General features: G+C 33.2%; 3 protein-coding genes across 4 annotated transcripts in view; 1 reads left to right on the forward strand and 2 right to left on the reverse strand.

Moving 5' to 3' along the window:
- LOC113519441 (uncharacterized) overlaps positions 1–15,928 on the reverse strand; it is a 767,542-nt gene that overhangs the window by 281,327 nt on the left and 470,287 nt on the right. The gene's annotated exons all lie outside the window — the stretch shown is intronic.
- LOC128201139 (uncharacterized) lies at positions 2,019–3,939 on the reverse strand. Its single transcript, XM_052897049.1, has one exon. The coding sequence runs from the start codon at positions 3,787–3,789 to the stop codon at positions 2,596–2,598; it is 1,194 nt and encodes a 397-aa protein (XP_052753009.1). The 5' UTR covers positions 3,790–3,939; the 3' UTR covers positions 2,019–2,595.
- On the forward strand, positions 4,581–6,221 carry LOC113519443 (uncharacterized). The gene is made up of 2 exons (XM_026904558.3): positions 4,581–4,668; positions 4,903–6,221. The coding sequence occupies exon 2, from the start codon at positions 4,918–4,920 to the stop codon at positions 6,166–6,168; it is 1,251 nt and encodes a 416-aa protein (XP_026760359.2). The 5' UTR covers positions 4,581–4,668; positions 4,903–4,917; the 3' UTR covers positions 6,169–6,221.

A 15,928-nucleotide genomic window follows, 5' to 3' on the forward strand; every position in this document is an offset into this window, starting at 1 on the left:
ATGTGGTCATCATTCCATTTTTACCCATTAAAAAAAAAACAGATGTATATTGAATAACTGGGATATAAAGTTATTGGTTTACAAAAAAATTGAGACTTCTCTCTTGACAAAATTAATATTGAACAGAAAACTCAATATTTCTATTTCAAAACGAATAAAACTCACCTACAAATACCGAGAGATAAAAGTCAATTTAAATATTCAATCTTATTGCTATTACATAAGATACATTATTGATAATTACAGTCGTAGTGTACAGGTAATATGGGTATTGTACAAAACAAACAAACAAACAAACAGTAAATAATGACACAAGTTGTACAACAAAATGTGTGTATTAAGAATAAGGAGGGCTGAAACAAATTGAGGTGATTATAAAATGTTAAGAACAGTTTGAAACATAGTTGTGGTTCCGTATTATTATTTTTATATTATTATTTTTTACGTATATCTGTTGTTATTTGTGTGCTATAAGTAATGCAAATAAATTATACATCTATCTATATAAAATCACACACACACACAGATTACTTTGAATATCAACAAACAATTTCTAATCATCAGATCAACATTAACTGTCCACTGCTAAACATAGGCCTCTTTTATAAAAGGTGGTTTTGCCAGTAGTTGCCACACTTGACAGGAGGATTGGTAACTACAGTCAGACTTTGGCGATGTTTTAAGAAGGACAAGTACTGGTCATCCTTCGCCCCCGTTTAATCGTCTCTTACAACACCTACGGAAAAGGAAAGGTGGCCTATTCTATATTGGGATCAAACGGCAAATTATAATATTTCTATATACCTATTTAAAAAATGCACAGCATCCACGTGACCAGAATACGTTGATTAAGTGGGATAAAAGACAGCCTATGCATTTCCTCATTTTATATTATACACGTATACAAAATTTCGTGACAATTGGTTAAGTTATTAAAGCACTAAGAGGTAACAAACAAATTAACTCGCTTTCACATCTTATTAATATAATAAATGCGAAAGTCTGTAACCAAGTATAGATGGCCGGATGCGTAAAAGAGTAATTCACGTAAAAACTACTGAACGAATTAGAATTAAATTTAGTACACAGGTAGGTTATATCTGAAATTCCTAACAAATAGGATATTTTATGTACCGACTCACGAGGGCGAAGTCAGAAGGAAAAACTAGTATTTATTAAAAAGAGGTTATCGCGATTATTAGTATGTAATATGAAATATATTTTATTAAAAAAAATATATTAACAAATAGCGATTCGGTTGAAGTTAAGCTACATAATATTACTAAAAAATTTAATAGATTTATCACTATACAAGTAGGAACCCTAAAATCAAAGACGCGCGTACTCCGCACCTGCGCCTGCACACAAAGATACTATTTAACGTAAAGCTTCATAGGTGGAAACGAGATAGCAAATATAAAATAAATACCATCCGTAGATATTGTTGACCTTAAAATTATGACGATAAATATAGGACATTAAAAGAGACATTGACAAATTTAGAAACGATTTTAACCGACTGTCAAAGAAAGGAGGATAATGTTCTTCGAAATATATTTGTACTGGCCGCGACTTGGACGTGATTATTAAATGACGTGATTATAAAATGTAATATCTCCTTCTCCATCTTCAGACGAGCTGCTAAGACGCCAAGGAAAGTAACAAACAACTTTATTTATTATTTATTTATATAAATGTTTTTAGTTTGTTAAAGTACTTCTGTAAAAGTAGTTTTACAATCGGTTTTTGGTTAAATCAAGATTTGAAATATGAAATCTTCAGGACGAGGAAATTATATTAATAAAAAAAATTAGATTCTTTGTTATTAAAACAGATAATGAATAAAAAAATAATGAAATTCAGTTCAACTTAGTAATTTATAATTATAGCTTCATTCATAAATTGAATTGTGGAAAAAAAACAAGGTAAAATGAAACAATACAACTTCTATGAAACATTTTTAAATGGGCCAATAACGACAAATTAAACGAAACACATTATAAAAAGTATTTATTCATTTGTTTTATTGCACCATTTATACAGTAAATTTTAATAAAAAGTATTACAAAAGGCAATACAATAAAATAAATTTTAAAAAGTTTGGGATTGTAATTTGAAAATAATTTTATAAAGCCGTAAGTATCAAACATCGATAGAATATGTATCATATATTCATAGAATAGAATTCATAATTACGTTTAACTGTAATATCAAGAGATCAGTCTGATACTTGTCAACAGTAAATAATATGAAGAATGCAAAGCAACATGAACTCAAAAATTTAAGCAAAAAAAAAACAGAATTTGTATGATATGGCGTATGTCTTCCGTTTCTCTTACATTCCGGAATAGCCATAAGTAATAGGTAGAAAAAGGTGTCATACAAATACAGCAATTTTTCATTCCGCCTTCATTTAATTGTGTCATCGAATCACAGAAAAGGAACGTTTTAAGGACAAATTTATTATCAAATCTTTGTTCACATTGTAATTTCCAGTCGGTATTTTAACTTCTTAAGCCTCAATTCCATGCTTATATAAACAAAATAGACAAAATGTTCCATGTCGTATAAACTGCAAAAAAATATTGTAAGTGCTTACTCCTCAGCGCTGAATATTGGCAACACTGTGTCTACATAGGCCGGTTTAGTTAAACTATTCGTCATATACAAATCCCAATATTTATCCAACTCTTTATCTTGATCCATTATTTTCTTATATTCTTTAAAAATGAAATTAAATATATCATTTATCTTCGCCTTTTCTACTATGGGTAACGTGCTCGTGACGTATTTGACCAAATGCATATTCGAATCCTCTTTTAATTTGGGCATACTAGTTGACAACATTTCGGCCAAATAAAACGCCGGTGTTAACAGCTCCAAGTGTTTTGGTAATCTCAAAATTTTATGTCCGTAAGCTTTGAACAAGTTATCAATTTTATACACATTCGCTTTTGTATCTGTGTACTGTTTGACTAAACACATAAGCTCATATTTAGACATATCTATGTGGTATGGAACATCGTGTTTTTCTAACCAATCTATGATCTCTATTCGCAGACTGTTCAGTGTCGGTGGTTCAGTATATTTCTTATTGTGGTGTGCTCTATCTGATACCACTATAACAGCAGGGATCAGTATACTTGGTAATAGATTACTCACCATCCAATTCTCGAACGTTCTCTCATTGAAGTCATCTATTTTCTCTACAAATTTCGGTCCGTACAACACCGTGATAGCGCATATGAATTTCACAACCATATTAGCAGTCTCAGTATCATCGGAATAAACATTCATTTTGCCATTTTTATCAATATAATACTCGGTTACAAAGTAAATAGGCGAATTCGTATTGTTGGCATCAGTTACATTAGTTAAATAGTGGTACCTCTCATACGTGACTTGCGGTCTTTCTATGACAATGAGCAAGTCTTCTCGAATCTTCTTCCATACGTAGTCCATCTGTATTAACATTTTTCTGAAGCTACCCACATCTATATAGATCGGTAGTCTGTTTTGAAATTCTGTATATAAATCCTCGGTGGTAGGAAAATTATCGTTCGATTTACAAAAATTTATATGCGTATTGTATATCAATGAGCGATCAACTTCAATTAATTTGGTAACAGTCAATGTTTTAATCAATTGCAGAGAATTAACAGGAATACCGGTTAGTATGGAAGCGCGATATACTCCCTTATATATCAGGTCCTCTTTATTCTTCACTGCATGTACAACGTTTTGAAGCAGTCTGAGCGTTTCAGGGAATTGTTTCAAGTCTAATTCCATTATAGGTAACACAATAAAAGGACAATTTACTAATTTTTTTAAAGAACACTCTGGAAAAATGCAAACGAAATAAGTTTTCAGCTCAAACAACAATCGTTGACTGCGGACGCCGCGGACGGGCGACGGGATGCGGGCGGGGGCTACCGTGAGAGTGAGAGAAACAAAAATATAGATACCCCCCGCCCGCTTCTTCGAACCCCGCCAGCTTACCACTACTATAATTATTATTCGCACGTATGAATAATGTGCGATATTTGACAAGCAGTGTAAAGATTGTTCTTTGAAATAATAATCATTATTTTAGTCATTTAAATCTACAATCATGAGCGTGTACCGTGAGTATAAAAACTAAAATATATATGTATAAGAATTCAACTAAAATATTAGTTACTTATTTGAAGTTCATAATTCTAAATATTCATTGAACTGATGGTAGCCTAAATTTATCATTGTAATTATAATAATACTCAAGGATAAGTTTATATAAAATGGTACATGTATATAAATATTTAATGTTAAATGATGTATGTACAAATATATTAATGACTAAATAGATATATACTTAAATACTTAATTTCAAAAGTAACTGTATAAAAATCAAATAAGTAATGATAATTTTCAATAAATAATAAATTTAACATGGTAATAATATTTTAATCGAACGTCAATAACCGCGCACTAATTTAGCGAGCAACTTATAGTAGGTATCACGAAAGCAACGCGTGTAGGCAACGCGGTCGTAGATTCCCCGCTCCCCACTCTCCGCGACTGCTGACGTCACCCCGTCCCGCGCAGTTCATCGGATGTTGCATGTAAAATCAGTCGTTTTTAAAGCTAGATTTTATAAAAGTAGGAAAATTTTTAAATTATAATTTAACGGTAAGTACGATTGTTTATATTAAAATATTTTATTTTGTTAGTGTATTGCAATGTTTCTTTTTTGTAGTTTTCATAACATATTGTTATATACAATGTTCTATACATTAGTTGGTAATTAAATAAACTATTCTACATGCTCGAGGGTTATTTATTTATTTATAAATTAATATTTATTAAAAAAAATTATAATACACAACAGTTATATAATTAACTAATAATTTGTTGAAATTTCAGTGCCATAAATTGAAGATGGTTGACATTAAATTACAAGATATACAGAAAAAAATTTGCATAATACAGCGTATCATAGAAAAATGCGAAAATGGTGGAGTTGATGATCAACCAGCAAGCTCGCGATCTGACAGTTCATCTTCGATAGCACTTTATTACAAGGCAGCTCAATACACAGGGGAAAGCGTCAGTATATTAAAAAATGCCAATTCTTTTCCCAGATACAAAGACATTTGCGATAAAATTAAAGAGAATGAGACGAAACGTACATCAGCAATCAATTGCAGCATAATACACCAACTTATGGTCGAGTACTACATAACAAAGCGAATACCTATACAAAAGAGGCACGTGCCAGAACAGTTTGGCAATTCTGATGATCTCAAGAAGATTGGCTACAAATGGCACGATATACCAGGGACGGATAAGTGTATATTCATAGAAGACCCCGAGCAACAAGCAAAGAGGATGTATTACTTGATAAACATGAAAAAGTTCAGGGAAGAGAATAGACCAATAATTTACGTAACCCACAAAGTGTTAGAAGAGTCTGCTTTCAATAATAAAGACAGAGTCCAACACCATGTTCTGATTGCTGCTTCACTGCTGATAGGAATAATTGATTGCAGTGTGGTGTCGGTAGCGAATCTTAATATAGCGGAATGGATTCAATCAATGGTTGTACCGCATTTAACTGAATCTTACGTGCTCGTTATTGGATCTGAGTTCCAGAAGGTTGATGCTGCTTACTTAGCGGTACCAAAGCCTGGAGATAACACCGCCACAATGAAATCATGGTTGGAGAAGAACAGAATAAGCTTTAACTCATCAATGTGCAGGGCAGAATTATACGAACTTATAGAAAGACACAATCATGCGGTGTTCCCAAGTGAAGACATATATAAACAAGATGAAATTCTGAAAGCGAACGGTGTAGAAGTGTTGCGTAGACCCAATTGGGATAAGCTGGACTACTTTCAATTTTTTTGGAAGGATTTTATAAAATACAGAACTACCTTCCATAAATGTAATTTTGAAAAAGGCATTAAAGAGTTTATCAAATCGTACAAACTGGATGTATGGCAGCAATTCAATCAAATCGTAGCGCAGATAGAACAGTCAATTTATGAAGAAGATATGCTTCTGGAGGAGGTTATAGACAAATTGTTATCGCAAGCTATATACCACAAGTTGGATAGCGATTTGGAGTTTTCATCGCGAGCTGAAGTTAAGACTTTTGATCCTTACGAGTATGATTTTATAATGTAAAGTAAATTTGTTTTACTTTTGTAATATTTGATATTAAAAAACACATTAAAGTAGATCAGATTTTTTTATTTAAATATCTCCTAGAGTATAAGCCCAACTTTGATATTAATCCTCTCTGAGTACTTTGTAATGGACTTGCATGAAGAAATGTATGTGTATTGAAATGTACATACAAAAACTACGGTGAAATTAAGAACCTCTATTTTTAAATAAATTGAAAACTAGACTTCATGCAAAGACTTAAATGCTGCGTTTCGGATTGAACGATAAGATATAGCAGTTAATTTATTGGATATTGTGACTTTAGATCATCACGTCATATAAAATTATAATGCGGGAGTGATGGCTCTGGTCTCGCAAGCAGCTCTCTCTGCTTATGCGGATATGTGTTTGATTGTATAAAAAAAATATATATTGTAAAGGACCGTATACACACTAAAGAAGAAACGCATACAGGAACATTGTTAGATGATAATAACAACAAAAAATGTAAGAAGAAAGCTTAGAAAAATGGACCTATAGAATGAGATGTTAGGATCAAGTTGAGTTACCAATCTTCCTGTTTTCCCAGGACATGTTCTAGTTTTTAGTGTCCTGATGTGTAGTCCTAGAAGCAGCTTCCTGAGTTTATAAAGGGGCATCATAAGAATGTTATATCGAATATTTATCGATAGAATATTTTTCGAAAAATTTTGAATACATTTACATATAAAAATAATGATTATTATTACCTAAATTCAATTTCACATATTTTCAGTACATATTACTCAATTATTGCCTCTGATTTTTAAACAAAATTGTTATATTTATTTCAACTTCTAATCGTTTTTTTTTAATATAGGGATGGCAATCCCAATTGTAAAAATAATTACAATACCAATTAATTATTGTGAAAATTGAATATCCTTTTTTCCTTTACGATTCCTTAAGAGAAATACCATCCTACGTGTAATGGAATTAGCGCTTTATTGTTCACAGGTTAAATGTCAGTATATGTTAGCTACACTGCGATTAGCCGAGGTGTCGGTACCTTGGATTTTCTCATTACAAACTACAATTGAAATTACTGTTAGCCTTTACTGTGCTTTAAAGGAGTATAGGATTTGTGTCTTATTCGTTAGGTACATTTTTCCTTGGATCAAATATTAGATGTTATTCTGTAGAGTCGGGAATCTTCCTAGTTGGATACCAGCTTTTTAATTAACCTAGTGAAACGATGCCATATCGATTCCGAGTTACAATTCATGTATACGGATTAACTTTAGTTACATTAATTATATAAATGTAATATATAAGTATATATTAATAAATAATTCTTTATTAAGGTTACCAGAACCTACATTTTTATATTTTACAATTATATGTAGTTGGTTTTTTCGGTATGCAATGCAACAATCATTCATGTAGAAAGAACCAAGCATATTTGCTAACATGGCCATAAATATTATATATATCGATATATATATATCGCATGGCTGTGTTTCGGTTTGAAGGGTGGGATATGGCGTGAATTTACAGGGTACAGAGGAATGACACCTGAGTCCTCAGGAATGGCTTGTATCATGGACGAAACAGTATACTCTGTTATGTCCATGGTACTGCTCATGTCTATAGGCGACGGTTACCACTTTCCATCAGGTGGGCCGTCAGCTTGTTTGCCATTCTAAGTTGTATAAAAAAAATATAATGTCTTACGTTTTTATTTTAAATTTTGTTAATTATACAATATCATCATACCTACTTGTACAACAATTAGTCCGTTACCCTAAGGTTGTTTTGAAAAGATTGCTCTCAGCAATATGACCACCTTACTGTACTTATACAACTGTATCGTTACATTCATTAATTATCTTGCTTGTTTCCAATATTGTATAATGCAAATAAAGTATACATACTTATTCATTCATTCATTTTATATATTGGGATAGATAGACTTATATAGATATAGATAGACTTCTTTCGGTCTAAATATAATAATGTAAGCTGGGAGGGGGGGGGGGGAGATTGTTAATAATGCGGACTACCAGTCTCATTGCTAGCAATATTCCTTCTCAGGTCAACCTCCACGTGGTCCCCTCTGGAAACCATCGTGCTGAACTCCAGGTATATTCATCACGGTGGGTTAACTAATCTATAATCCCTCACTGGTGCCTCGCCAGCGTATACCGTCAGCGAAGGTGGGGTTATCATTCCATTATCATGCATTAAAAAAAATTTCAACTACCCGCAAGTTTAAGACGCAGAATTAACTCTCCTCATGTTGCAAGTATTCATGGGAGACGATAACAATTTTCCAACAAGTTGACCGTCTACTCATTTGCCTTAATAACAATAAAAAAAAGAAGTTCGTGTATTCACTCACTTTATAATGTTACTGTTTCCCGCGATTTCTACCGTGTGCTTAAGCGCATTACATACCTACCCTTTGTCTTTTCTCTCAATGTCCTCTACCCAAAGGTTATCTAGAAGAGACTGCTTAGCGATAAGGCCGCTTTTTGTATCACTTCTCATTACAATTTACTGTATTTATTATTTTTATTTGATGCAATAAAGTGTAAATAAGTAAATAAATATAAAGTATTCTATGCTGAGCTACGAGTAGGATATAAAATACCCGTGTACCAAATCTCATTCAAATCAGTTTAGTAGTTCGGGCGTGATTGCGTAACAAACATTTAAACTTCGAAACAAACTTTTATATTTACAATACTAGTAGAAGTGTAATTTTGTAACTAACTAAATCTTTGGGCTTTTCTCGCTTTAAATTATTAAAGATTTAGATTAAAAAATTAATTTAGAATAAAACAAACATAAGCATTACTAAAACTGGCAACACTACATATGAAGTTTGTTAATCAATCAATAAGTATAATATCATTTTGTTGTTGGCAATAAACGTTTCCCTTTTTTTTTTATTGTTGTGGCACCACATTTGTGATATTAAACAAAATAAATCTTGGTTAGCTCGCGACTTATTAAGCGCCGGAAAGATATATCGTTGTTTTTTTTCGGATGCTTTTAACCATTTGTTCAATAGGACTAACGATTTTGAATACCATTTAGAAATATTGTTAACATTTTTCAATAATAATAATAATAATAAATTTATTTGCTTTAAATAGAGTAGGTATCGATGGTCTTATGTTAAAAACAGTTTTTAAGCCTATTTAGCTATGACAGAATACCATGTAAATGTTACATTTTGATAGGAACTGATTAATTCATGCATCAACAACACAAACACTAGACGTTTTTCTATACTTCTTAAAAAATTCATCTATCGAGTAAAAACTTTTGTTAGAAGTTCCTTTATATCCATAGGAAGATTTTTAGACATAACATATTTTCTGGTGGATGGGGTGTGGGGGGGAGAGGGATTGTTAGTAATGAGGATTAGTAGCTCCATTGCTAGCAATATATTCTGTCAAGTCGACTTCCTTGTGGTCCCCCCTGGAAACCATCGTGATTGATTTATTGTTACGTGAGTTATTTTCACGGTGGGCTAATTGACTTGCTTCATACTCACCTATCATCCTTCACTGGTGCCCCGCCAGTGTATACCGATAGTGCGGGAGGGGTTATCATTCCATTAAAAAAAATATCCTCTGGTAATGGATAAGTAGTACTGGTAGTGGATAAGTAATAAATAAATTTGACTAAATTGACCAAAGCTACATAATAAAAGGCAATAAATGCAATAACAATTTCATAGAGAGGTGACATTTTTAAATAAATAAAATTTTATTACAAAAGATTTTGTAATTTAGTTCAGAAATTATTTTAGAAACTTGCCTAAATAAGATAGATTAAAATTCCTACGGGAGTACTAAGTCCAGGGGTGGAAATACAAAGGAAGTTACCAAGAATGAATAGTTTACAGATGTCGCTAATGGAAAACTGACATAGATATGGCGTGATATATATATATATATATATATATATATATATATATATATATATATATATATATATATATATATATATATATATTGCCTTGCAACAAAGTGATCGTAAACATACACCGTTTAACTACAAACAAGTTAAACTTGCGATAGACAGCTGTTCCATAGATGTTTAGACGTACTTCTACAAAAGCGTGTCTAATATTTGTTTATGTCTAAACCTTATAAAGTAATAAATTTTATTGTAATAATCTATAGAATTTAGCATTTTAAATTACGAATAAAAACTTTTCAAACAATGTTTAATTACTTAAGAGTTTTGTTAAACTCTGCTTAGGTAAACAGTAGTTTAAATATTTTTTTTTAGTAAGATCAATAACAGCATTACTATATTTATTATACTTAATTAAACTTTACTAATATTATAATTATAAAAGTAAGTTTGTTTGTTGATCATTCAACTTGATCGTTCAAGCAGACGAAGTTGCGAGCAAAAGTTGTACTTAAATAAATAAATGCTGTACAACGTTATTACACAATTTCATAGTAATTCCATTCCGTTTAAACCCACAATGTATCCCCATGGGGTCTCGTCGCAAAATTTACTTACGAACTAACCTGACCCGCTGTAACACACTTAGCGTTAACTTGCGTAAACTTATGTAATGCGCTTAAATGCTTATTCCAATGTGACACGTCTTTAAAATAACCGTGGTTGTCAAAATCATAGACACAAATTAAGATAGATGACGCAACTACTATAATTTATATGAAACCAGCTTTTACTAGAAGGAGACTTTGTAAAAAAAATTCTGTTTCACACGTGTTATTGCCGCAAAGCAGTTGAGTTTGCAAGACTGTGTTTCAGTTTGAACGCCAATAGATGAAAATGAAATGGTAATCCCGCCAGTGCTATCGGCATACACCAGCGGGGCACCAGTGAAGGATGGCAGATGAGGATGAAGCAGGTCAGTTTGTCCATCGTGATGAATTCATCTAAAATTAACCAAGACGGTTTCCAGGGAGAACCACGTGGAAGAAGACCTGTTAGGGTCATATAGTCAGTAATAAGCTTGTTAGATCTCATACCAACCGTCCCTTTCTCCCCAGTCTGAAGGGTGGGATATAGCAATGAAATTACAGAATACAGAGGTATAACACCTTTGTGTCCAGGCAGGGCAACGCATGAAAGATATTATAGACGATACAGTATACTGTTTTATGTCCACGATGCTGTTCAAGTGTTCATGTCTATAGACGACGGTTACCACTTTTCAACAGGTGGGCCGTTAGCTTGTCTGTTAATTAAAAAAAGCAAGTTTTTAATAAAAAAATAAAATAAAAAAAAAGCACGCTAAACTCACTATGACATTTATAGTATTTGTAAGGATCTTACCGTGCCACTATTCTACTTATAGCGTTAAATCAATACAGTCACACGAACGAAAACTCTCTCTCTCTCTCTCTCTCTCTCTCTCTCTCTCGCACTGTCTTTATATTAATATTACTTTCATATCTTACCCTATCTTACTAATCTAATAAAAATATAACTTAACTATGACTGTACTTGAGAGATATTTAAGAAAAAAATAATGTGAGACATCTTAATAAGACTTATATATGACAAAATAATACTTTTTAGAAAAGTTGTCTGTCCATCGGTCTGTATGTCTGTTCCGGCATCACGCAGAAAATAATGCACCAAATTGGATTCAGTTTTACAGTTGTTCCTCTGAAGGTCTAACTTAAAATCTAGTGTAAGATTTTATATTTATACGCCATCTATTATCTAGTGTGTCTATTTAATTAGTTTTTCTAATTTTGAAACCCATACGGACGAAGTAGCGGGCAAAAAGCTAGTTTGCAATATTAGTAAAGATAGATTAGTCCTTTCTAATATTAATATCAAATTATATTTGTTTGTGTGTGTGCCCCGACATAGAATGGGCCACCCTTTCCTTTCCCATGGCTGTCGTAAGAGGCGACTAAGGGAGGGCGAGAGATGGGCAGCAGTGTCCCCCTTAAAGCATTCTCAAAGGACTAACTGCGATTGCCAACCAGCCTGTCAAGCGTAGCAACTACTATTAAACCTCCCCTTATGGGGAAGGCTTATGTCCAGCAGTGGACAGTTAACGGCTGAAATAATAAATATTTGTTTATCATTCCATAATGCATTAACTACTCAATAAATGGTGTTCAATAAATTTGATATACACGTATCATTTAGTGTGAAGAAGGGTTACTCTTTACCACGGGCAGTGTTTTTTAATGGGTGAAAATGGCATAGTAACCCCGCCTGCGCTATCGGTATACACTGGCGAGGCACCAGTGAGAGGTGACAGGTGAGGATGAAAAGATAGGTCAATTAGCACATCGTGTCGAATTCAATGATGAATTAGTCACAATAGTTTCCAGGGAGAGCCGCGTGGAGGTCGACCTGATATTGATAGCAATAGGGAATAACCTCCCCATTAATAAAAATCCCTTCCCTCACGGACAAAGTTGCAGGCACAGTTAGTCGATTAGAATTAAACTACTACATTACTAATGAATACTAAGCTAATTAGTAAGCGACAGCGCAGTTATCATGTTCGGCCTGATCTAAATGAGATGCAATGCAAATTGAAATGCGTGATCTAATCATTTGTGTAAATTATTAGGAAGCCACCGTAGCTCGTACTAATGTTAATACAGAGCTGTATTTGATTACCTACAAATATTAAAAAAAAAATATTATAAATGAATGAATGAATAAAAACTCTTTAAGCTCTCTTTAATTCTTCAGCATTATGACACTTTGGCTGCAACTTGGCTAATTCTTATTTTAAATGAATGAATGAATGAAAACTCTTTATTGTTTCCATCAAAGAATGATACAGATTATAAAAATTAACAATATGTACACAAAGAAAATGAATAATTAATTACATAAACCTAATTACATAGTCGTAAATAAGGTACTAATCTAATAGCATCTTATATGCATTTTACTGTATCTCAGTTTTGCATGCAAAAACCAGTAATTCGCTCTCTATTTTTCTTTTTGTTTTATATAATTAAAATATGTAGCTGATAATTATTATTTCTCACAACAAACAATTTAGGACTTAATATCTATAACTTGCAAAACATTTTAATAAGATTATTTGTGTGAGCTGGTGCCTGTACTAGGTATATTTATACTTTAATAAAACGAATAAAAATAATATTAAAGTTTGTCGGTTTGTTACCTCTTGGCGTCAAAACTGCTATACCAATCGTAATAAAATTTGACATATCCATAGTATCTGTGATAGAGATGAATATATATTTTATTTCGGTCCATCAATATATGCCGGTAGCGCGAACAAAGTTATGTGATAAAAACTAGTATATTCGCATGACTAAATTGCCCCAATAGAGAAGTTGGAGACATGTGTCAACTTTTGCCATTGGGGGGCGAGGGGTTGATAGAAATAAGCTCTAATAATCCCATTGTTAGCAATATACTGATATCCGGACGATCTCCAGGTGGTTCCCCTTGAAAAATCATCGTAGTTGATTGTCGTTGAAATCATTACGATGGGCAAACTGGTCTGCTTTCATCCTAACCTACCATTCCCACTGGTGCCTCGCTAACGTTATACGTTACCGCAGGCGATAGGCGATAACCGATAGCGCACGCGGAGGTACCAATCCATTTCCACTCATAAAATAAAAACACTATTGCTGTTGTGCTGAACGTAAAACTCGACTTGTCTATATTTGAACCTAACAACATTAGAAAGTGTTACTAGGCGCGAATTTAGTATCGGGGCAATTTAGTACTTAGGCCCGGGTCTTGTGGCCTAAGTTTAAATCCCTCCCTGTGCTGGTTGCCGCAAAATTTTTAAGGGTATAGTAATTAATTAGTTCAGGGAACATCTGGTGTAGACTTTGTATTGGGCAGCCGAATGTCCGTTACGAATAAATTAATTTTACTTGTAGATGTTTAGAGTACAATTTAGTACAGTACAGACAGCAAATGTAAATGATTTGTTAGAAATTTATTTCCTTTTTTCTTGGTACAATTACTAAACCTTTACGTTCTCAAAAGTCCAAATTTTTTTTGTTTTTTTTTTTTTATACAATTTAGAATGGCCAACAAGCTGACGGCCAACCTGATGGAAAGTGGTAACCGACGTCTATAGGCATGATCAGTACCACGGACATAACAGAGTATACTGTTTCGCCCATGATACCCCCCACGCGTTGCCATTCCTGAGGACTCAGGTGTTTTTCCTCTGTACCCAGTAAATTCACGCCATATCCCACCCTTCAAACCGAAACACAGCCATGCAAACATAACTGCTTCACGGTTGAAACACGAATGGGACAGAGGTACCCAAGCAATCGACTTTTGTACAAAGTCTCCCTCTAGTGACATACCAGAGGTAGACTTTGTACAAAAGCCATTAACTTGAGCAGCTGTGTTCCACTCGTGTTTCTCCTATGAAGCAGTTGTACTGGCTGTGTTTCGACTTCAAAGGTGAAATATGACAGTGAAATTACAAGGTCTGGAGGCGTAACACCATAGCTCTCCAGAGTAACATAGCACGAAGGTTATATGATAGGCGTAACAGTAAATTTATTTCCACGGTGCTGTTCATGTCTACCACGGTTACCATGTCAGTTAACACTTTCCATCAGGCGAGCCGTTTGCTTGTTTGCTATTTTAAATTACAAAAAAAGTATATTAGATTAATTAATTAAAAATATAATTTTCACCCATTTCCAATGCTTAGCTGCACACACATACACACACACACGTTTAGCACAGCTGCGATTGCATGACTATGTTATCTTTTAAATCATCTGTTTCGCAGGAGAGGTGGAATGAGATTGTTAGTAATAAGGTTAAATAGCTCCATTACTAGCAATATACCATTGGTTCCCCCTGGAAACCATCGTGATTAACTCTTGTGAAACTCATCACGATGGGCTAACTGACCTGTTTTTATCTTCACCTGCCATCGCCCACCTCACCAGTGTAAAGTAGCGCATACAGGGCTACCATTCCATCATCACCCATTAAAAGCTACACAGCAGTAAAACAGAGACAGTAGGGTCGATTTTGAAGCGCCATTTCCTTAAATCTATCTCTAAAATTAAAATATCAATTTGATATTACAGCGAAATCTTAATTCTGAGAACTAATATGAACTAAATTCTTAGTAGATTGAAGTTAAAATTATTATAAATTTAATTTGTGATGGTCCATATATTAGTAATTTCGCAAAATTTTCAAATTAATTTAGATTAAATGATCTTCATCATTTTTCCAGTCATTACCTGTCCACTGCTGAACATAGATACGTACTTATTATACTTGTATATTATATATATCTATCTATCTATTTATACATACACTGATATATATATTTTCATCTATTTATTTTTAACTATAACATTTAAGTCGTATGGTAGTAAACATATATGCCTAAAACTACTAATAATCTGACAGTTAATCTTATATTGGGTTTAATGGAAGAAATCTTTTACTGATAAGTTCGCCCTTGTGCACTATTATGGTAAATTATTTTTTTGATACAATTCCTTTTACAGAAAGGAAAGATACAGTACAATAAAGAATAGGTCTTCCCCATAGACTTCTATAAAGAACAGCCTCGAACCACCTACACCCACTGTCTCCTTGCAATGCATTTGAAGTCGTCACTCCATTTAGATGGAGATTAAGTGACAGTTTTAGAAAAATGCCACTTAAGAATCGAACCCAGTGGTACAAAAGCGAATGACTTGTAAAATATATCTCCGATATTTTCTTTACAAGTAAATGTGGCTTCTAATATTTGACATATCTACTATCTGTATATGACATA

This window comes from Galleria mellonella, unplaced genomic scaffold, assembly GCF_026898425.1.
Source record: "Galleria mellonella isolate WM207_F2 unplaced genomic scaffold, CSIRO_AGI_GalMel_v1 utg352, whole genome shotgun sequence".
NCBI lineage: Eukaryota > Metazoa > Arthropoda > Insecta > Lepidoptera > Pyralidae > Galleria > Galleria mellonella.